The 23501-nt window shown below is 32.1% G+C and overlaps 1 protein-coding gene across 2 annotated transcripts; it reads right to left on the bottom strand.

Moving 5' to 3' along the window:
- Nucleotides 1–1239: 1239 nt before the first annotated feature.
- Nucleotides 1240–23266, bottom strand: LOC129354925 (uncharacterized). 2 transcript variants are annotated; one of them, XR_008605212.1, is made up of 3 exons: nt 12266–12376; nt 11332–11387; nt 1240–1845 (listed from the first exon to the last, which is right to left on the bottom strand). XR_008605212.1 is itself a non-coding variant. In XM_055024478.1 (2 exons), the coding sequence occupies exons 1-2, from the start codon at nt 23140–23142 to the stop codon at nt 11350–11352; spliced, it is 975 nt and encodes a 324-aa protein (XP_054880453.1). In that variant the 5' UTR covers nt 23143–23266; the 3' UTR covers nt 11332–11349. The 2 variants fall into 2 exon arrangements, 1 of the variants encoding a protein (XP_054880453.1); XM_055024478.1 differs by lacking the exons at nt 1240–1845; nt 12266–12376 and adding an exon at nt 22206–23266.
- Nucleotides 23267–23501: the final 235 nt, after the last annotated feature.

The raw sequence follows: 23501 nt of genomic DNA, 5'->3' as shown, positions 1-23501 counted from the left end.
GTTTAGTTCAGAGACTCCTGGCTGAGGAGTCTCTTCCACACTGATATCTTTCACTTCATCTTTTCTTGAAGAGGTCGGCTCTTCCAGCTTTTCTTTGTTTAGATCAGAGACTCCTAGCTGAGGAGTCTCTTCCACACTGATGATTTTCGCTTCATCTTTGGTTGAAGCGACGCAAACTTCTCCAGCCGGAGAAGTTTGCGTCGCAGGTGGAGGAGGCCTGAAAAGATAGGCATCTATCACATCATAATCATCCATCCATTGTGCAGAGGGATGATTATCCTCTGAGCAATCCTCTCCAGCCGGAGAAGGATTGAAGAGAAAAGAATTGAAATCATCCGGCCACTCTTCCTGGTAGGGAAGTCTATCCTCGTCACTCTCTTCTCCAGCCGGAGAAGGATTGAAGAGGAAGGAATCAAAGACATCCAGGTCCTCATCCTTAGATGGCATTCCAAATTGTAGGTTTGGCAGGATAACATTCAATGTTTTCCTGATGGCTGTGCTGGCCAAATAACCAAGCCCAAAAGACACAGGAAAGAAAAATGTCGTTCCAATCGCTTTCAGATCCAAAGACATGGCTAAACAGAATTGCAACTGAAAACTGAGGTTTTGAGATGCAAGTTTTTATAGCCTCAGAGGTTCTTAGATCTATGACATAGTACTATGTCATAGATCTAAGTCATTGATGAGGTCATAGCTACAATGAGCTCACTGTAGTTCTGGACAATGTCTTGCTTCTGATCGTTGCTATAGCAACAGTCAGATCAGTTCTGCATGATTGAAACTATTAACCCTTTGCAACTGCTTGACTTCATCATTGGAGGCGCCATGACGGACGTCGGCAGTGAAGGATGGGAGAACTGAACAGAGTGACTTCAGTTATTTATCCAAGTTGTTTTTACCAGTTTCTTGGTGGCTTCTTCTTGTTGGAGTGGAGATAACTTGTCTGTGAACGTAACAAACCTGATTGGGATCACAGACGGTGATATTTACAAAAGTTGGAAATTGCTAGCTTCCAAACCGACCCATACTTCCTCCATCCTGATGTGTTCATCAAATTATTGATTTGTCCTGAATTCACACCAATTTATTTATATCACTATGTCATAAATAGAGTTTCCCCTTACACTGGAGCAACATTAAAAACAATCAAAAAATCACCAGAGAGGAGCATTTGAAAGGCCAAAAGGTTATTTTATGCAATTGCTTGGCTGCTAGATTGTGGGATGTGTTTGCTTCAAAGACAGTGGACTGTCGCGAACTTAAAGACGGACACGGGCCACCGGTTGTATTTTTTGTCCCCAGCCTTAAAAACTTTGCTGGATGGTTGTGCTTTAGGTGCACGTGCAAGTTGGTTGTATTGTTGCTCTTAGTTGCTACTGTTTTATGACAAATGCGACATACCGGCTCGCAAAGGTTCAGCGGTTCGCCTCGGTCATTTGGTTTGAATCCGAAATAGTCCCACACTGCTGCAGTTGCGTTCGGCTTTGAAACCGGTTCCATTTCGAGCTTTGAGATATTGTTTCTTTGCTTTGCTAACTCCTCACGGGGCTCTAAAGCAATAGAAATACAAAGCGATCCGAGCACTTACTACCTGATGCAATAGTCCACTAATCCTCCCTCCTCATTTTTTAGGAAGGGAGGGGTCAGTGGATAGCACCAGAGTTGAGGCTTCTCATCCAGCGTCATCAATAGAAAGAGAAAAATACAGGCAGAGACGATAGCCGATAAATGAAATGACGTCGATAGTTTTCATTTATCGTTCAATTTCTTGACTTACCGTTTATCGCGACAGGCCTAGTTGAGAAGCCTTGACTGTGCCTACATCCTCCAGAATGGTATGTGGTTCTGGATCAGAGTTCAGAGAATATTCTATTGAATATTCTGTCAGACTTACTATCTATTGATATCGATCACGTGTGTATCGTGATACATATAACTGATTTATTGTCCAACTCTACAAGACAGATAGAAACTGTATTTCAGACTCAAGCTCCTGCTAAAATAAAGACAATAGACAACAAAACAGCTGTACAGATCTGCAAAAATAAACCAATACATAAAGAAACTACATAAAGTAATAAAGAAAAATCTACCAGTGTGTCCACAACTAAATGGTAAAGTGTAGAGCTTAGGTCTGAAAGTTCTATTACATTTTTCCCCTAAATATTTCATGGTTGACAATTGTTAAAATGAAATTTCCATCTTTATAAAGAGTCAAGTGCATGAACATCATCAGAATATTAGTTTTTGATCTCAATTATTTTCATTTAAACGATAATATAATAAATTGGATTTTCACAAGAGTTGCAACTTACCTCTGTTTAGGTTTAGGTTCAGTGAAGGAACCTCCTCTGTCTCTTGTAGGTATCCTGAAAGTTGAGTAAAGTTGAGAGTTAAAATTTCAACAGGGCCTGCCCGTTTTGGGGGATTTTTTAAGTTCTTGTTTTTCAATTTTTCTTATTTTAAATTGCTTTTGTAATATTGTCAATGTAAAGCTGCAGATGTCCAGCATTAGCATAAGTGTACATGAAAATGCTACGAAAACAGTTTGAAACTGATGCATATTGTACTTCCATATTTTACTCTTGTCTGTGTATCGACAAAACAATTTAATGGGAAGATAGTGAATCACATTATGCATATGTAACGGGTATAGATACAGATGAAATTCTTGCTAAAATATGTTTTGTAATTACTATGTGATGAATGGTTTTTGGCGCCCCCTACTGGTTGCCTATAAATGAAAGCTAAACCGTAAATTAGACGCAGTCTGTTCAGCGCTCTACTGTGTATGCGGAGAGCTGGTGAACCAGTAGTGGAGCTCACTGTGCTAATTTGTGTTGACCATTTATTACAGAAAATTCAACCAACTGGCCTCCTTTGTGTGTATGACGGGACGGGCATAAGGGGAAGCTGTTACACATAACAAACGTACATACAACAAGCTGTGGAGCTTGTTTTTAACCTACTAGCTATTGCTTGGATTAATGCCACAAAATAATTATACATATTACTTATTGAATTTTGGAGTACAAACTTCTTATCGCACTCTGACATAAAAACAATCTAATTAACGGACTACTTTAAAAAAAAACCTGTTAAATATGCTATAACAAGGTTAGCACGCTTTGACGGTTAACCTGCAGCTAGCTCATGTTGCTAAAACAACGAACTATGTACATAACACCACGATCAAAAAGCATTCAAAACGAAGGAATCTAAACAAAATCAAAAAAGGTGAACCTACCTTTTACAGACTCTTAACGCAGTAGCAAAGGTTGGACCTTGGATTTAAGGTCATATTTAACTGGGAGTTGGAGCACGCTGTTATTCTACGGAGAATTGTCTCCAACTGCTCCGGTATCTCATAATTATGACTTTGAATCTCATAATTATGACTTTGAATCTCATAATTATGACTTTGATCTCATAATTATGACTCTTAATCTCATAATTATGACTTTGAATCTCATAATTATGACTTTGAAGTCGAAATTATGACTTTGAATCTCATAATTATGACTTTGAAAGTCGAAATGAAGACTTGAATCTCATAATTATGACTTCGAATCTCATAATTATGACTCTTAATCTCATAATTATGACTTTGAATCTCATAATTATGACTTTGAATCTCATAATTATGACTCTTAATCTCATAATTATGACTCTGAATCTCATAATTATGACTTTGAAAGTCGAAATTATGACTTTGAATCTAATAATTATGACTTTGAACGTCAAAATTATGACTTTGAATCTCATAATTATTACTTCGAATCTCATAATTATGACTCTTAATCTCATAATTATGACTTTGAATCTCATAATTATGACTGAATCTCATAATTATTACTTTGAATCTCATAATTTGACTCTGAATCTCATAATTATGACTCTGAATCTCATAATTATGACTTTGAATCTCATGATTATGACTTTGAATCTCATAATTATGACTCTGAATCTCATAATTATGACTTTGAAAGTCGAAATTATGACTTTGAATCTCATAATTATGACTTTGAATCTAATAATTATGACTTTGAACGTCGAAATTATGACTTTGAATCTCATAATTATGACTTCGAATCTCATAATTATGACTCTTAATCTCATAATTATGACTTTGAAAGTCAAAATTATGACTTTGAATCTCATAATTATGACTTTGAATCTAATAATTATGACTTTGAACGTCGAAATTATGACTTTGAATCTCATAATTATGACTTCGAATCTCATAATTATGACTCTTAATCTCATAATTATGACTTTGAATCTCATAATTATGACTTTGAATTTCATAATTATGACTCTGAATCTCATAATTATGACTCTGAATCTCATAATTATGACTTTGAATCTCATGATTATGACTTTGAATGTCATAATTATGACTCTGAATCTCATCATTATGACTCTGAATCTCATAATTATGACCTTGAAAGTCGAAATTATGACTTTGAATCTCATAATTATGACTTTGAATTTAATATTTATGTCTTTGAATTTCGTAATTATGACTTTGAATCTCATAATTATGACTTCGAATCTCATAATTATGACTCTTAATCTCATAATTATGACTTTGAATCTCATAATTATGACTGAATCTCATAATTATGACTTTGATCTCATAATTATGACTGAATCTCATAATTATTACTTTGAATCTCATAATTATGACTCTGAATCTCATAATTATGACTCTGAATCTCATAATTATGACTTTGAATCTCATGATTATGACTTTGAATGTCATAATTATGACTCTGAATCTCATAATTATGACTCTGAATCTCATAATTATGACTTTGAAAGTCGAAATTATGACTTTGAATCTCATAATTATGACTTTGAATCTAATAATTATGACTTTGAACGTCGAAATTATGACTTTGAATCTCATAATTATGACTTCGAATCTCATAATTATGACTCTTAATCTCATAATTATGACTTTGAAAGTCGAAATTATGACTTTGAATCTCATAATTATGACTTTGAATTTAATATTATGACTTTGAACGTCGAAATTATGACTTTGAATCTCATAATTATGACTTCGAATCTCATAATTATGACTCTTAATCTCATAATTATGACTTTGAATCTCATAATTATGACTGAATCTCATAATTATGACTTTGAATCTCATAATTATGACTGAATCTCATAATTATTACTTTGAATCTCATAATTATGACTCTGAATCTCATAATTATGACTCTGATCTCATAATTATGACTTTGAATCTCATGATTATGACTTTGAATGTCATAATTATGACTCTGAATCTCATAATTATGACTCTGAATCTCATAATTATGACTTTGAAAGTCGAAATTATGACTTTGAATCTCATAATTATGACTTTGAATCTAATAATTATGACTTTGAACGTCGAAATTATGACTTTGAATCTCATAATTATGACTTCGAATCTCATAATTATGACTCTTAATCTCATAATTATGACTTTGAAAGTCGAAATTATGACTGAATCTCATAATTATGACTTTCAAAGTCGAAATTATGACTTTGAATCTCATAATTATGACTTTGAATCTAATAATTATGACTTTGAACGTCGAAATTATGACTTTGAATCTCATAATTATGACTTCGAATCTCATAATTATGACTCTTAATCTCATAATTATGACTTTGAATCTCATAATTATGACTTTGAATTTTATAATTATGACTCTGAATCTCATAATTATGACTCTGAATCTCATAATTATGACTTTGAATCTCATGATTATGACTTTGAATGTCATAATTATGACTCTGAATCTCATAATTATGACTCTGAATCTCATAATTATGACCTTGAAAGTCGAAATTATGACTTTGAATCTCATAATTATGACTTTGAATTTAATAATTATGACTTTGAACGTCGAAATTATGACTTTGAATCTCATAATTATGACTTCGAATCTCATAATTATGACTCTTAATCTCATAATTATGACTTTGAATCTCATAATTATGACTGAATCTCATAATTATGACTTTGAATCTCATAATTGTGACTCTGAATCTCATAATTATGACTCTGAATCTCATAATTATGACTCTGAATCTCATAATTATGACTCTGAATCTCATGATTATGACTTTGAATCTCATAATTATGACTTTGAAAGTCAAAATTATGACTTTGAATCTCATAATTATGACTTTCAAAGTCGAAATTATGACTTTGAATCTCATAATTATGACTTTGAATCTAATAATTATGACTTTGAACGTCGAAATTATGACTTTGAATCTCATAATTATGACTTCGAATCTCATAATTATGACTCTTAATCTCATAATTATGACTTTGAATCTCATAATTATGACTTTGAATTTTATAATTATGACTCTGAATCTCATAATTATGACTCTGAATCTCATAATTATGACTTTGAATCTCATGATTATGACTTTGAATGTCATAATTATGACTCTGAATCTCATAATTATGACTCTGAATCTCATAATTATGACCTTGAAAGTCGAAATTATGACTTTGAATCTCATAATTATGACTTTGAATTTAATAATTATGACTTTGAACGTCGAAATTATGACTTTGAATCTCATAATTATGACTTCGAATCTCATAATTATGACTCTTAATCTCATAATTATGACTTTGAATCTCATAATTATGACTGAATCTCATAATTATGACTTTGAATCTCATAATTGTGACTCTGAATCTCATAATTATGACTCTGAATCTCATATTATGACTCTGAATCTCATAATTATGACTCTGAATCTCATAATTATGACTTTGAATCTCATGATTATGACTTTGAATGTCATAATTATGACTCTGAATCTCATAATTATGACTCTGAATCTCATAATTATGACTGAATCTCATGATTATGACTTTGAATTTCAGAATTGACTTTGAAAGTCAAATTTATGACTTTGAATCTCATAATTATGACTTTGAATCTCATAATTATAACTGAATCTCATAATTATGACTTTGAATCTCATAATTATGACTGAATCTCATAATTATGACTTTGAATCTCATAATTATGACTCTGGATCTCATAATTATGACTCTGAATCTCATGATTATGACTTTGAATCTCATAATTATGACTTTGAATCTCATAATTCTGACTCTGAATCTCATAATTATGACTTTGAATCTCATAATTATGACTTTGGAAGTCAAAATTATGACTTTGAATATCATAATTATGACTTTGAATCTCATAATTATGACTGAATCTCATAATTATGACTTTGAATCTCATAATTATGACTCTGAATCTCATAATTATGACTGAATCTCATAATTATGACTTTGAATCTCATAATTATGACTCTGGATCTCATAATTATGACTCTGAATCTCATGATTATGACTTTGAATCTCATAATTATGACTTTGAATCTCATAATTATGACTGAATCTCATAATTATGACTTTGAATCTCATAATTATGACTTTGAAAGTCAAAATCATGACTTTGAATCTTATAATTATGACTGAATCTCATAATTATGACTTCAAATCTCATAACTATGCTTTGAATCTCTAATTATGAACTTTGAAAGTCGAATTATGACTTCCTGTTGGTCTTCTTTTTCCTTGGCGGAAATGGGCTTCCATATAAATTACTTTTTTTTTTTTACCCATATCTTTGTTTTTTTGCTTCCTAAATTTTCAGCTGAATCCTGTTTTTTTTTTTAATCTTCCTGCATAAAATTTTACAGTAAGCACTGGTTGTGTCTTTCATTTAAGTGATTGTAACATTAAAATCCAAATAGAGCTAAACTACATTGCATAGCCTCTAAGAAAATGATTCATACAAATGAGTCTTGGCAATAATTCTCATTTGTCTGCAGTTCACCGACTATCAGAGCTACGTTTTCAGAAATTATGACTATGACCACGATGGCTATATATCACAAGAAGACTTTGAGAGTATTGCAGCTAATTTCCCATTTCTGGACTCATTTTGTGTTTTGGATAAAGATCAGTGAGTGTGAAAAATAACTGACGCATCTGTCTGCTGTCATAGCAAATCAATTAACTAATTTATGAACCATTTGGTGGATTATGGAAACGTGTGGCGATTGGTCTATGCTTTACTTACAGTCTGCAGTAATGTTCAAGAAAGATGGAAGGTTTGCTTTTTTAAAAATGAATTGATGATTGGGATTTCATCCCCTCAGTTTGCATTTCCTCATCACCAAACTCAAAAGTAATGTTGATTTTGTGGGATTAAACAATTTGTCTGAGACATTCTTCTTTGAGAAAATGGCAAATTTGATGTGTGTTTGCAATCATTTACTAACTGGTAAACTCAGCTGGATTGAAGTTTTATTCATCAGACACAAAGTGACACTTCAACTAGAAACTAGACAGAATGAGAACAGCCTAGAAATCACAAAGGCACAACCCATGTACGCACTTTTTATCTAAAAAATCTTTTTGTACTGTGGAGGAAGCCGGAGTACCCGGAGAGAACCCACTCATGCTCATGAAGACAAGAGGTCTTGGGTTTGAACCCAGGCCAGGATTCAAACCCAAGACCTCTGTTCGCAAGTTTTTTCACTTTTCATCAAAATGAAAAGTGAAAAAACAAGATGCTACATACTTAAAATCAGGCAGTCAAGATAATCGACAACATGCCTTCTTACTTCTCTTCACTGCCTTCTTATCATCCCAAATTTCCACAGGTGGTGGGGGAGTAGAGGTGAAAACCTCCTAATCTTCAAAGCTTCCCAGCCGGGGAAGTTTGTTTTGGAAGAAAACTAAAAGAATCCTTTTGAGTCCAATCTTCTAGGGCTCTTTTTTGATGGAGGAGAAGCTTTCTGCTCTTTAGGCTTCTCTTGTTTACATCTTCCACATCGATGTCTTTTACGTCCTCCTTTGTTGAAGATGTCGCTCTTCTGGCTTTTCCTTGTTTAGTCAGAGACTCCTGGCTGAGGAGTCTCTTCACGCCGATGTCTTTTTACGTCCTCTTTTGTTGCAGACGTCGGCTCTTCCGGCTTTTCCTTGTTTAGTTCAGAGACTCCTGGCTGAGGAGTCTCTTCCACACTGATATCTTTCACTTCATCTTTTCTTGAAGAGGTCGGCTCTTCCAGCTTTCTTTGTTTAGATCAGAGACTCCTAGCTGAGGAGTCTCTTCCACACTGATGATTTTCGCTTCATCTTGGTTGAAGCGACGCAAACTTCTCCAGCCGGAGAAGTTTGCGTCGCAGGTGGAGGAGGCCTGAAAAGATAGGCATCTATCACATCATAATCATCCATCCATTGTGCAGAGGGATGATTATCCTCTGAGCAATCCTCTCCAGCCGGAGAAGGATTGAAGAGAAAAGAATTGAAATCATCCGGCCACTCTTCCTGGTAGGAAGTCTATCCTCGTCACTCGCTTCTCCAGCCGGAGAAGGATTGAAGAGGAAGGAATCAAAGACATCCAGGTCCTCATCCTTAGATGGCATTCCAAATTGTAGTTTGGCAGGATAACATTCAATGTTTTCCTGATGGCTGTGCTGGCCAAATACCAAGCCCAAAAGACACAGGAAAGAAAATGTCGTTCCAATTCGCTTTCAGATCCAAAGACATGGCTAAACAGAATTGCAACTGAAAACTGAGGTTTTGAGATGCAAGTTTTTATAGCCTCAGAGGTTCTTAGATCTATGACATAGAACTATGTCATAGATCTAAGTCATTGATGAGGTCATAGCTACAATGAGCTCACTGTATCTGGACAATGTCTTGCTTCTGATCTTTGCTATAGCAACAGTCAGATCAGTTCTGCATGATTGAAACTATTAACCCTTTGCACTGCTTGACTTCATCATTGGAGGCGCCATGACGGACGTCGGCAGTGAAGGATGGGAACTGAACAGAGTGACTTCAGTTATTTATCAAGTTGTTTTTACCAGTTTCTTGGTGGCTTCTTCTTGTTGGAGTGGAGATAACTTGTCTGTGAACGTAACAAACCTGATTGGGGATCATAGACGTGATATTTACAAAAGTTGGAAATTGCTAGCTTCCAAACCGACCCATACTTCCTCCATCCTGATGTTTTCAAATTATTGATTTGTCTGAATTCACACAATTTATTTATATCACTATGTCATAAATAGAGTTTCCCCTTACACTGGAGCAACATTAAAAACAATCAAAAATCACCAGAGAGGAGCATTTGAAAGGCCAAAAGGTTATTTTATGCAATTGCTTGGCTGCTAGATTGTGGGATGTGTTTGCTTCAAAGACAGTGGACTGTCGCGAACTTAAAGACTGACACGGGCCACCGTTGTATTTTTTGTCCCCAGCCTTAAAAACTTTGCTGGATGGTTGTGCTTTAGGTGCACGTGCAAGTTGGTTGTATTGTTGCTCTTAGTTGCTACTGTTTTATGACAAATGCGACATACCGGCTCGCAAAGGTTCAGCGGTTCGCCTCGGTCATTTGGTTTGAATCCGAAATAGTCCCACACTGCTGCAGTTGCGTTCGGCTTTGAAACCGGTTTCCATTTCGAGCTTTGAGATATTGTTTCTTTGCTTTGCTAACTCCTCACGGGCTCTAAGCAATAGAAATACAAAGCGATCCGAGCACTTACTACCTGATGCAATAGTCCACTAATCCTCCCTCCTCATTTTTTAGGAAGGGAGGGGTCAGTGGATAGCACCAGAGTTGAGGCTTCTCATCCAGCGTCATCAATAGAAAGAGAAAAATACAGGCAGAGACGATAGCCGATAAATGAAATGACGTCGATAGTTTTCATTTATCGTTCAATTTCTTGACTTACCGTTTATCGCGACAGGCCTAGTTGAGAAGCCTTGACTGTGCCTACATCCTCCAGAATGGTATGTGTTCTGGATCAGAGTTCAGAGAATATTCTATTGATATTCTGTCAGACTTACTATCTATTGATATCGATCACGTGTATCGTGATACATATAACTGATTTATTGTCCAACTCTACAAGACAGATAGAAAACTGTATTTCAGACTCAAGCTCCTGCTAAATAAAGACAATAGACAACAAAACAGCTGTACAGATCTGCAAAAATAAACCAATACATAAAGAAACTACATAAAGTAATAAAGAAAAATCTACCAGTGTGTCCACACTAAATGGTAAAGTGTAGAGCTTAGGTCTGAAAGTTCTGATTACATTTTTCCCCTAAAATATTTCAATGGTTGAACATTGTTAAAATGAAATTTCCATCTTTATAAAAGAGTCAAGTGCATGAACATCATCAGAATATTAGTTTTGATCTCAATTATTTTCATTTAAACAGATAATATAATAAATTGGATTTTCACAAGAGTTGCAACTTACCTCTGTTTAGGTTTAGGTTCAGGTGAAAGGAACCTCCTCTGTCTCTTGTAGGTATCCTGAAGTTGAGTAAAGTTGAGGAGTTAAAATTTTCAACAGGGCCTGCCGTTTTGGGGATTTTTTAAGTTTCTTGTTTTTCATTTTTCTTATTTTAAATTGCTTTTGTAAATATTGTCAATGTAAAGCTGCAGATGTCCAGCATTAGCATAAGTGTACATGAAAATGCTACGAAAACAGTTTGAAAACTGATGCTATTGTACTTCCATATTTTACTCTTGTCTGTGTATCGACAAAAACAATTTAATGGAAGATAGTGAATCACATTATGCATATGTAACGGTAATAGATACAGATGAAATTCTTGCTAAAATATGTTTTGTAATTACTATGTGATGAATGGTTTTTGGCGCCCCCTACTGGTTGCCTATAAAGAGAAAGCTAAACCGTAAATTAGACGCAGTCTGTTCAGCGCTCTACTGTGTATGCGGAGAGCTGGTGAACCAGTAGTGGAGCTCACTGTGCTAATTTGTGTTGACCATTTATTACAGAAAATTCAACCAACTGGCCTCCTTTGTGTGTATGACGGGACGGGCATAAGGGAAGCTGTTACACATAACAAAACGTACATACAACAAGCTGTGGAGCTTGTTTTAACCTACTAGCTATTGCTTGGATTATGCCACAAAATAATTATACATATTAACTTATTGATTTTGGAGTACAAACTTCTTATCGCACTCTGACATAAAACAATCTAATTAACGGACTACTTTAAAAAAAAACCTGTTAAATATGCTATAACAAGGTTAGCACGCTTTGACGGTTAACCTGCAGCTAGCTCATGTTGCTAAAACAACGAACTATGTACATAACACCACACGATCAAAAAGCATTCAAAACGAAGGAATCTAAACAAAATCAAAAAAGGTGAACCTACCTTTTACTGACTCTTAACGCAGTAGCAAAGGTTGGACCTTGGATTTAAGGTCATATTTAACTGGGAGTTGGAGCACGCTGTTATTCTACGGAGAATTGTCTCCAACTGCTCCGGTATCTCATAATTATGACTTTGAATCTCATAATTATGACTTTGAATCTCATAATTATGACTTTGAATCTCATAATTATGACTCTTAATCTCATAATTATGACTTTGAATCTCATAATTATGACTTTGAAAGTCGAAATTATGACTTTGAATCTCATAATTATGACTTTGAAAGTCGAAATTATGACTTTGAATCTCATAATTATGACTTTGAAAGTCGAAATTATGACTTTGAATCTCATAATTATGACTTTGAATCTAATTATGACTTTGAACGTCGAAATTATGACTTTGAATCTCATAATTATGACTTTGAATCTCATAATTATGACTGAATCTCATAATTATTACTCTGAATCTCATAATTATGACTCTGAATCTCATAATTATGACTCTGAATCTCATAATTATGACTTTGAATCTCATGATTATGACTTTGAATGTCATAATTATGACTCTGAATCTCATAATTATGACTCTGAATCTCATAATTATGACTTTGAAAGTCGAAATTATGACTTTGAATCTCATAATTATGACTTTGAATCTAATAATTATGACTTTGAACGTCGAAATTATGACTTTGAATCTCATAATTATGACTTCGAATCTCATAATTATGACTCTTAATCTCATAATTATGACTTTGAATCTCATAATTATGACTGAATCTCATAATTATTACTTTGAATCTCATAATTATGACTCTGAATCTCATAATTATGACTCTGAATCTCATAATTATGACTTTGAATCTCATGATTATGACTTTGAATCTCATAATTATGACTTTGAAAGTCGAAATTATGACTTTGAATCTCATAATTATGACTTTGAATCTAATAATTATGACTTTGAACGTCGAAATTATGACTTTGAATCTCATAATTATGACTTTGAAGTCAAAATTATGACTTTGAATCTCATAATTATGACTTTCAAAGTCGAAATTATGACTTTGAATCTCATAATTATGACTTTGAATCTAATAATTATGACTTTGAACGTCGAAATTATGACTTTGATCTCATAATTATGACTTCGAATCTCATAATTATGACTCTTAATCTCATAATTATGACTTTGAATCTCATAATTATGACTTTGAATCTCATAATTATGACTCTGAATCTCATAATTTTGACTCTGAATCTCATAATTACGACTTTGAATCTCATGATTATGACTTTGAATGTCATAATATGACTCTGAATCTCATAATTATGACTTTGAATCTCATAATTATGACTCTTAATCTCATAATTATGACTTTGAATCTCATAATTATGACTTTGAAAGTCGAAATTATGACTTTGAATCTCATAATTATGACTTTGAAGTCGAAATTATGACTTTGAATCTCATAATTATGACTTTGAAAGTCGAAATTATGACTTTGAATCTCATAATTATGACTTTGAATCTAATTATGACTTTGAACGTCGAAATTATGACTTTGAATCTCATAATTATGACTTCGAATCTCATAATTATGACTCTTAATCTCATAATTATGACTTTGAATCTCATAATTATGACTGAATCTCATACTTATTACTTTGAATCTCATAATTATGACTCTGAATCTCATAATTATGACTTTGAATCTCATAATTATGACTCTTAATCTCATAATTATGACTTTGAATCTCATAATTATGACTTTGAAAGTCGAAATTATGACTTTGAATCTCATAATTATGACTTTGAATCTAATAATTATGACTTTGAACGTCGAAATTATGACTTTGAATCTCATAATTATGACTTCGAATCTCATAATTATGACTCTTAATCTCATAATTATGACTTTGAATCTCATAATTATGACTGAATCTCATAATTATACTTTGAATCTCATAATTATGACTCTGAATCTCATAATTATGACTCTGATCTCATAATTATGACTTTGAATCTCATGATTATGACTTTGAATGTCATAATTATGACTCTGAATCTCATAATTATGACTCTGAATCTCATAATTATGACTTTGAAAGTCGAAATTATGACTTTGAATCTCATAATTATGACTTTGAATCTAATAATTATGACTTTGAACGTCGAAATTATGACTTTGAATCTCATAATTATGACTTCGAATCTCATAATTATGACTCTTAATCTCATAATTATGACTTTGAATCTCATAATTATGACTTTGAAAGTCGAAATTATGACTTTGAATCTCATAATTATGACTTTGAAAGTCGAAATTATGACTTTGAATCTCATAATTATGACTTTGAAAGTCAAAATTATGACTTTGAATCTCATAATTATGACTTTCAAAGTCGAAATTATGACTTTGAATCTCATAATTATGACTTTGAATCTAATAATTATGACTTTGAACGTCGAAATTATGACTTTGAATCTCATAATTATGACTTCGAATCTCATAATTATGACTCTTAATCTCATAATTATGACTTTGAATCTCATAATTATGACTTTGAATCTCATAATTATGACTCTGAATCTCATAATTTTGACTCTGAATCTCATAATTACGACTTTGAATCTCATGATTATGACTTTGAATGTCATAATTATGACTCTGAATCTCATAATTATGACTCTGAATCTCATAATTATGACCTTGAAAGTCGAAATTATGACTTTGAATCGCATAATTATGACTTTGAATCTAATAATTATGACTTTGAACGTCGAAATTATGACTTTGAATCTCATAATTATGACTTCGAATCTCATAATTATGACTCTTAATCTCATAATTATGACTTTGAATCTCATAATTATGACTGAATCTCATAATTATGACTTTGAATCTCATAATTGTGACTCTGAATCTCATAATTATGACTCTGAATCTCATAATTATGACTCTGAATCTCATAATTATGACTTTGAATCTCATAATTATGACTGAATCTCATACTTATTACTTTGAATCTCATAATTAAGACTCTGAATCTCATAATTATGACTTTGAATCTCATAATTATGACTCTTAATCTCATAATTATGACTTTGAATCTCATAATTATGACTTTGAATCTCATAATTATGACTGAATCTCATAATTATTACTCTGAATCTCATAATTATGACTCTGAATCTCATAATTATGACTCTGAATCTCATAATTATGACTTGAATCTCATGATTATGACTTTGAATGTCATAATTATGACTCTGAATCTCATAATTATGACTCTGAATCTCATAATTATGACTTTGAAAGTCGAAATTATGACTTTGAATCATAATTATGACTTTGAATCTAATAATTATGACTTTGAACGTCGAAATTATGACTTGAATCTCATAATTATGACTTCGAATCTCATAATTATGACTCTTAATCTCATAATTATGACTTTGAATCTCATAATTATGACTGAATCTCATAATTATTACTTTGAATCTCATAATTATGACTCTGAATCTCATAATTATGACTCTGAATCTCATAATTATGACTTTGAATCTCATGATTATGACTTTGAATCTCATAATTATGACTTTGAAAGTCGAAATTATGACTTTGAATCTCATAATTATGACTTTGAATCTAATAATTATGACTTTGAACGTCGAAATTATGACTTTGAATCTCATAATTATGACTTTGAATCTCATAATTATGACTCTTAATCTCATAATTATGACTTTGAATCTCATAATTATGACTTTGAAAGTCAAAATTATGACTTTGAATCTCATAATTATGACTTTGAAAGTCGAAATTATGACTTTGAATCTCATAATTATGACTTTGAAAGTCAAAATTATGACTTTGAATCTCATAATTATGACTTTCAAAGTCGAAATTATGACTTTGAATCTCATAATTATGACTTTGAATCTAATAATTATGACTTTGAACGTCGAAATTATGACTTTGAATCTCATAATTATGACTTCGAATCTCATAATTATGACTCTTAATCTCATAATTATGACTTTGAATCTCATAATTATGACTCTGAATCTCATAATTATGACTCTGAATCTCATAATTACGACTTTGAATCTCATGATTATGACTTTGAATGTCATAATTATGACTCTGAATCTCATAATTATGACTTGAATCTCATAATTATGACTCTTAATCTCATAATTATGACTTTGAATCTCATAATTATGACTTTGAAAGTCGAAATTATGACTTTGAATCTCATAATTATGACTTTGAAAGTCGAAATTATGACTTTGAATCTCATAATTATGACTTGAAAGTCGAAATTATGACTTTGAATCTCATAATTATGACTTTGAATCTAATTATGACTTTGAACGTCGAAATTATGACTTTGAATCTCATAATTATGACTTCGAATCTCATAATTATGACTCTTAATCTCATAATTATGACTTTGAATCTCATAATTATGACTGAATCTCATACTTATTACTTTGAATCTCATAATTATGACTCTGAATCTCATAATTATGACTTTGAATCTCATAATTATGACTCTTAATCTCATAATTATGACTTTGAATCTCATAATTATGACTTTGAAAGTCGAAATTATGACTTTGAATCTCATAATTATGACTTTGAATCTAATAATTATGACTTTGAACGTCGAAATTATGACTTTGAATCTCATAATTATGACTTCGAATCTCATAATTATGACTCTTAATCTCATAATTATGACTTGAATCTCATAATTATGACTGAATCTCATAATTATTACTTTGAATCTCATAATTATGACTCTGAATCTCATAATTATGACTCTGAATCTCATAATTATGACTTTGAATCTCATGATTATGACTTTGAATGTCATAATTATGACTCTGAATCTCATAATTATGACTCTGAATCTCATAATTATGACTTTGAAAGTCGAAATTATGACTTTGAATCTCATAATTATGACTTTGAATCTAATAATTATGACTTTGAACGTCGAAATTATGACTTTGAATCTCATAATTATGACTTCGAATCTCATAATTATGACTCTTAATCTCATAATTATGACTTTGAATCTCATAATTATGACTTTGAAAGTCGAAATTATGACTTTGAATCTCATAATTATGACTTTGAAAGTCGAAATTATGACTTTGAATCTCATAATTATGACTTTGAAAGTCAAAATTATGACTTTGAATCTCATAATTATGACTTCAAAGTCGAAATTATGACTTTGAATCTCATAATTATGACTTTGAACGTCGAAATTATGACTTTGAATCTCATAATTATGACTTCGAATCTCATAATTATGACTCAATCTCATAATTATGACTTTGAATCTCATAATTATGACTTTGAATCTCATAATTATGACTCTGAATCTCATAATTTTGACTCTGAATCTCATAATTACGACTTTGAATCTCATGATTATGACTTTGAATGTCATAATTATGACTCTGAATCTCATAATTATGACTCTGAATCTCATAATTATGACCTTGAAAGTCGAAATTATGACTTTGAATCGCATAATTATGACTTTGAATCTAATAATATGACTTTGAACGTCGAAATTATGACTTTGAATCTCATAATTATGACTTCGAATCTCATAATTATGACTCTTAATCTCATAATTATGACTTTGAATCTCATAATTATGACTGAATCTCATAATTATGACTTTGAATCTCATAATTGTGACTCTGAATCTCATAATTATGACTCTGAATCTCATAATTATGACTCTGAATCTCATAATTATGACTTTGAATCTCATAATTATGACTGAATCTCATACTTATTACTTTGAATCTCATAATTATGACTCTGAATCTCATAATTATGACTTTGAATCTCATAATTATGACTCTTAATCTCATAATTATGACTTTGAATCTCATAATTATGACTTTGAAAGTCGAAATTATGACTTTGAATCTCATAATTATGACTTTGAATCTAATAATTATGACTTTGAACGTCGAAATTATGACTTTGAATCTCATAATTATGACTTCGAATCTCATAATTATGACTCTTAATCTCATAATTATGACTTTGAATCTCATAATTATGACTGAATCTCATATTATTACTTTGAATCTCATAATTATGACTCTGAATCTCATAATTATGACTCTGAATCTCATAATTATGACTTTGAATCTCATGATTATGACTTTGAATGTCATAATTATGACTCTGAATCTCATAATTATGACTCTGAATCTCATAATTATGACTTTGAAAGTCGAAATTATGACTTTGAATCTCATAATTATGACTTTGAATCTAATAATTATAACTTTGAACGTCGAAATTATGACTGAATCTCATAATTATGACTTCGAATCTCATAATTATGACTCTTAATCTCATAATTATGACTTTGAATCTCATAATTATGACTTTGAAAGTCGAAATTATGACTTTGAATCTCATAATTATGACTTTGAAAGTCGAAATTATGACTTTGAATCTCATAATTATGACTTTGAAAGTCAAAATTATGACTTTGAATCTCATAATTATGACTTTCAAAGTCGAAATTATGACTTTGAATCTCATAATTATGACTTTGAATCTAATAATTATGACTTTGAACGTCGAAATTATGACTTTGAATCTCATAATTATGACTTCGAATCTCATAATTATGACTCTTAATCTCATAATTATGACTTTGAATCTCATAATTATGACTTTGAATCTCATAATTATGACTCTGAATCTCATAATTTTGACTCTGAATCTCATAATTACGACTTTGAATCTCATGATTATGACTTTGAATGTCATAATTATGACTCTGAATCTCATAATTATGACTCTGAATCTCATAATTATGACCTTGAAAGTCAAATTATGACTTTGAATCGCATAATTATGACTTTGAATCTAATAATTATGACTTTGAACGTCGAAATTATGACTTTGAATCTCATAATTATGACTTTGAATCTCATAATTATGACTCTTAATCTCATAATTATGACTTTGAATCTCATAATTATGACTGAATCTCATAATTATGACTTTGAATCTCATAATTGTGACTCTGAATCTCATAATTATGACTCTGAATCTCATAATTATGACTCTGAATCTCATAATTATGACTTTGAATCTCATGATTATGACTTTGAATGTCATAATTATGACTCTGAATCTCATAATTATGACTCTGAATCTCATAATTATGACTGAATCTCATGATTATGACTTTGAATTTCAGAATTGACTTTGAAAGTCAAATTTATGACTTTGAATCTCATAATTATGACTTTGAATCTCATAATTATAACTGAATCTCATAATTATGACTTTGAATCTCATAATTATGACTGAATCTCATAATTATGACTTTGAATCTCATAATTATGACTCTGGATCTCATAATTATGACTCTGAATCTCATAATTATGACTTTGAATCTCATAATTATGACTTTGAATCTCATAATTATGACTGAATCTCATAATTATGACTTTGAATCTCATAATTATGACTCTGGATCTCATAATTATGACTCTGAATCTCATGATTATGACTTCGAATCTCATAATTATGACTCTTAATCTCATAATTATGACTTTGAATCTCATAATTATGACTTTGAATTTTATAATTATGACTCTGAATCTCATAATTATGACTCTGAATCTCATAATTATGACTTTGAATCTCATGATTATGACTTTGAATGTCATAATTATGACTCTGAATCTCATAATTATGACTCTGAATCTCATAATTATGACCTTGAAAGTCGAAATTATGACTTTGAATCTCATAATTATGACTTTGAATTTAATAATTATGACTTTGAACGTCGAAATTATGACTTTGAATCTCATAATTATGACTTCGAATCTCATAATTATGACTCTTAATCTCATAATTATGACTTTGAATCTCATAATTATGACTGAATCTCATAATTATGACTTTGAATCTCATAATTGTGACTCTGAATCTCATAATTATGACTCTGAATCTCATAATTATGACTCTGAATCTCATAATTATGACTCTGAATCTCATAATTATGACTTTGAATCTCATGATTATGACTTTGAATGTCATAATTATGACTCTGAATCTCATAATTATGACTCTGAATCTCATAATTATGACTGAATCTCATGATTATGACTTTGAATTTCAGAATTGACTTTGAAAGTCAAATTTATGACTTTGAATCTCATAATTATGACTTTGAATCTCATAATTATAACTGAATCTCATAATTATGACTTTGAATCTCATAATTATGACTGAATCTCATAATTATGACTTTGAATCTCATAATTATGACTCTGGATCTCATAATTATGACTCTGAATCTCATGATTATGACTTTGAATCTCATAATTATGACTTTGAATCTCATAATTCTGACTCTGAATCTCATAATTATGACTTTGAATCTCATAATTATGACTTTGGAAGTCAAAATTATGACTTTGAATATCATAATTATGACTTTGAATCTCATAATTATGACTGAATCTCATAATTATGACTTTGAATCTCATAATTATGACTGAATCTCATAATTATGACTGAATCTCATAATTATGACTTTGAATCTCATAATTATGACTCTGGATCTCATAATTATGACTCTGATCTCATGATTATGACTTTGAATCTCATAATTATGACTTTGAATCTCATAATTATGACTTTGAATCTCATAATTATGACTTTGAAAGTCAAAATCATGACTTTGAATCTTATAATTATGACTGAATCTCATAATTATGACTTCAAATCTCATAACTATGACTTTGAATCTCATAATTATGAACTTTGAAAGTCGAAATTATGACTTCCTGTTGGTCTTCTTTTTCCTTGGCGGAAATGGGCTTCCATATAAATTACTTTTTTTTTTTACCCATATCTTTGTTTTTGCTTCCTAAATTTTCAGCTGAATCCTGTTTTTTTTTTAATCTTCCTGCATAAAATTTTACAGTAAGCAGCTGGTTGTGTCTTTCATTTAACTGATTGTAACATTAAAATCCAAATAGAGCTAAACTACATTGCATAGCCTCTAAGAAAATGATTCATACAAATGAGTCTTGGCAATAATTCTCATTTGTCTGCAGTTCACCGACTATCAGAGCTACGTTTTCAGAAATTATGACTATGACCACGATGGCTATATATCACAAGAAGACTTTGAGAGTATTGCAGCTAATTTCCCATTTCTGGACTCATTTTGTGTTTTGGATAAAGATCAGTGAGTGTGAAAAATAACTGACGCATCTGTCTGCTGTCATAGCAAATCAATTTAACTAATTTATGAACCATTTGGTGGATTATGGAAAACGTGTGGCGATTGGTCTATGCTTTACTTACAGTCTGCAGTAATGTTCAAGAAAGATGGAAGGTTTGCTTTTTAAAATGAATTGATGATTGGGATTTCATCCCCTCAGTTTGCATTTCCTCATCACCAAACTCAAAGTAATGTTGATTTTGTGGATTAAACAATTTGTCTGAGACATTCTTCTTTGAGAAAATGGCAAATTTGATGTGTGTTTGCAATCATTTACTAACTGGTAAACTCAGCTGGATTGAAGTTTTATTCATCAGACACAAAGTGACACTTCAACTAGAAACTAGACAGAATGAGAACAGCCTAGAAATCACAAAGGCACAACCCAATGTACGCACTTTTTATCTAAAAAATCTTTTTGTACTGTGGGAGGAAGCCGGAGTACCCGGAGAGAACCCACTCATGCTCATGAAGATCAAGAGGTCTTGGGTTTGAACCCAGGCCAGGATTCAAACCCAAGACCTCTGTTTCGCAAGTTTTTTCACTTTTCATCAAATGAAAAGTGAAAAAACAAGATGCTACATACTTAAAATCAGGCAGTCAAGATAATCGACAACATGCCTTCTTACTTCTCTTCACTGCCTTCTTATCATCCCAAATTTCCACAGGTGGTGGGGGAGGTAGAGGTGAAAACCTCCTAATCTTCAAAGCTTCCCCAGCCGGGGAAGTTTGTTTTGGAAGAAAACTAAAAGAATCCTTTTGAGTCCAATCTTCTAGGGCTCTTTTTGATGGAGGAGAAGCTTTCTGCTCTTTAGGCTTCTCTTTGTTTACATCTTCCACATCGATGTCTTTTACGTCCTCCTTTGTTGAAGATGTCGGCTCTTCTGGCTTTTCCTTGTTTAGTTCAGAGACTCCTGGCTGAGGAGTCTCTTCCACGCCGATGTCTTTTACGTCCTCTTTTGTTGCAGACGTCGGCTCTTCCGGCTTTTCCTTGTTTAGTTCAGAGACTCCTGGCTGAGGAGTCTCTTCCACACTGATATCTTTCACTTCATCTTTTCTTGAAGAGGTCGGCTCTTCCAGCTTTTCTTTGTTTAGATCAGAGACTCCTAGCTGAGGAGTCTCTTCCACACTGATGATTTTCGCTTCATCTTTGGTTGAAGCGACGCAAACTTCTCCAGCCGGAGAAGTTTGCGTCGCAGGTGGAGGAGGCCTGAAAAGATAGGCATCTATCACATCATAATCATCCATCCATTGTGCAGAGGGATGATTATCCTCTGAGCAATCCTCTCCAGCCGGAGAAGGATTGAAGAGAAAAGAATTGAAATCATCCGGCCACTCTTCCTGGTAGGGAAGTCTATCCTCGTCACTCTCTTCTCCAGCCGGAGAAGGATTGAAGAGGAAGGAATCAAAGACATCCAGGTCCTCATCCTTAGATGGCATTCCAAATTGTAGGTTTGGCAGGATAACATTCAATGTTTTCCTGATGGCTGTGCTGGCCAAATAACCAAGCCCAAAAGACACAGGAAAGAAAAATGTCGTTCCAATCGCTTTCAGATCCAAAGACATGGCTAAACAGAATTGCAACTGAAAACTGAGGTTTTGAGATGCAAGTTTTTATAGCCTCAGAGGTTCTTAGATCTATGACATAGAACTATGTCATAGATCTAAGTCATTGATGAGGTCATAGCTACAATGAGCTCACTGTAGTTCTGGACAATGTCTTGCTTCTGATCGTTGCTATAGCAACAGTCAGATCAGTTCTGCATGATTGAAACTATTAACCCTTTGCAACTGCTTGACTTCATCATTGGAGGCGCCATGACGGACGTCGGCAGTGAAGGATGGGAGAACTGAACAGAGTGACTTCAGTTATTTATCCAAGTTGTTTTTACCAGTTTCTTGGTGGCTTCTTCTTGTTGGAGTGG

Source organism: Poeciliopsis prolifica, unplaced genomic scaffold (genome assembly GCF_027474105.1).
Source record: "Poeciliopsis prolifica strain line A6 unplaced genomic scaffold, Auburn_PproV2 SCAFFOLD120, whole genome shotgun sequence".
Lineage (NCBI taxonomy): Eukaryota > Metazoa > Chordata > Actinopteri > Cyprinodontiformes > Poeciliidae > Poeciliopsis > Poeciliopsis prolifica.
This window is presented reverse-complemented; position numbering and strand designations above follow the sequence as displayed.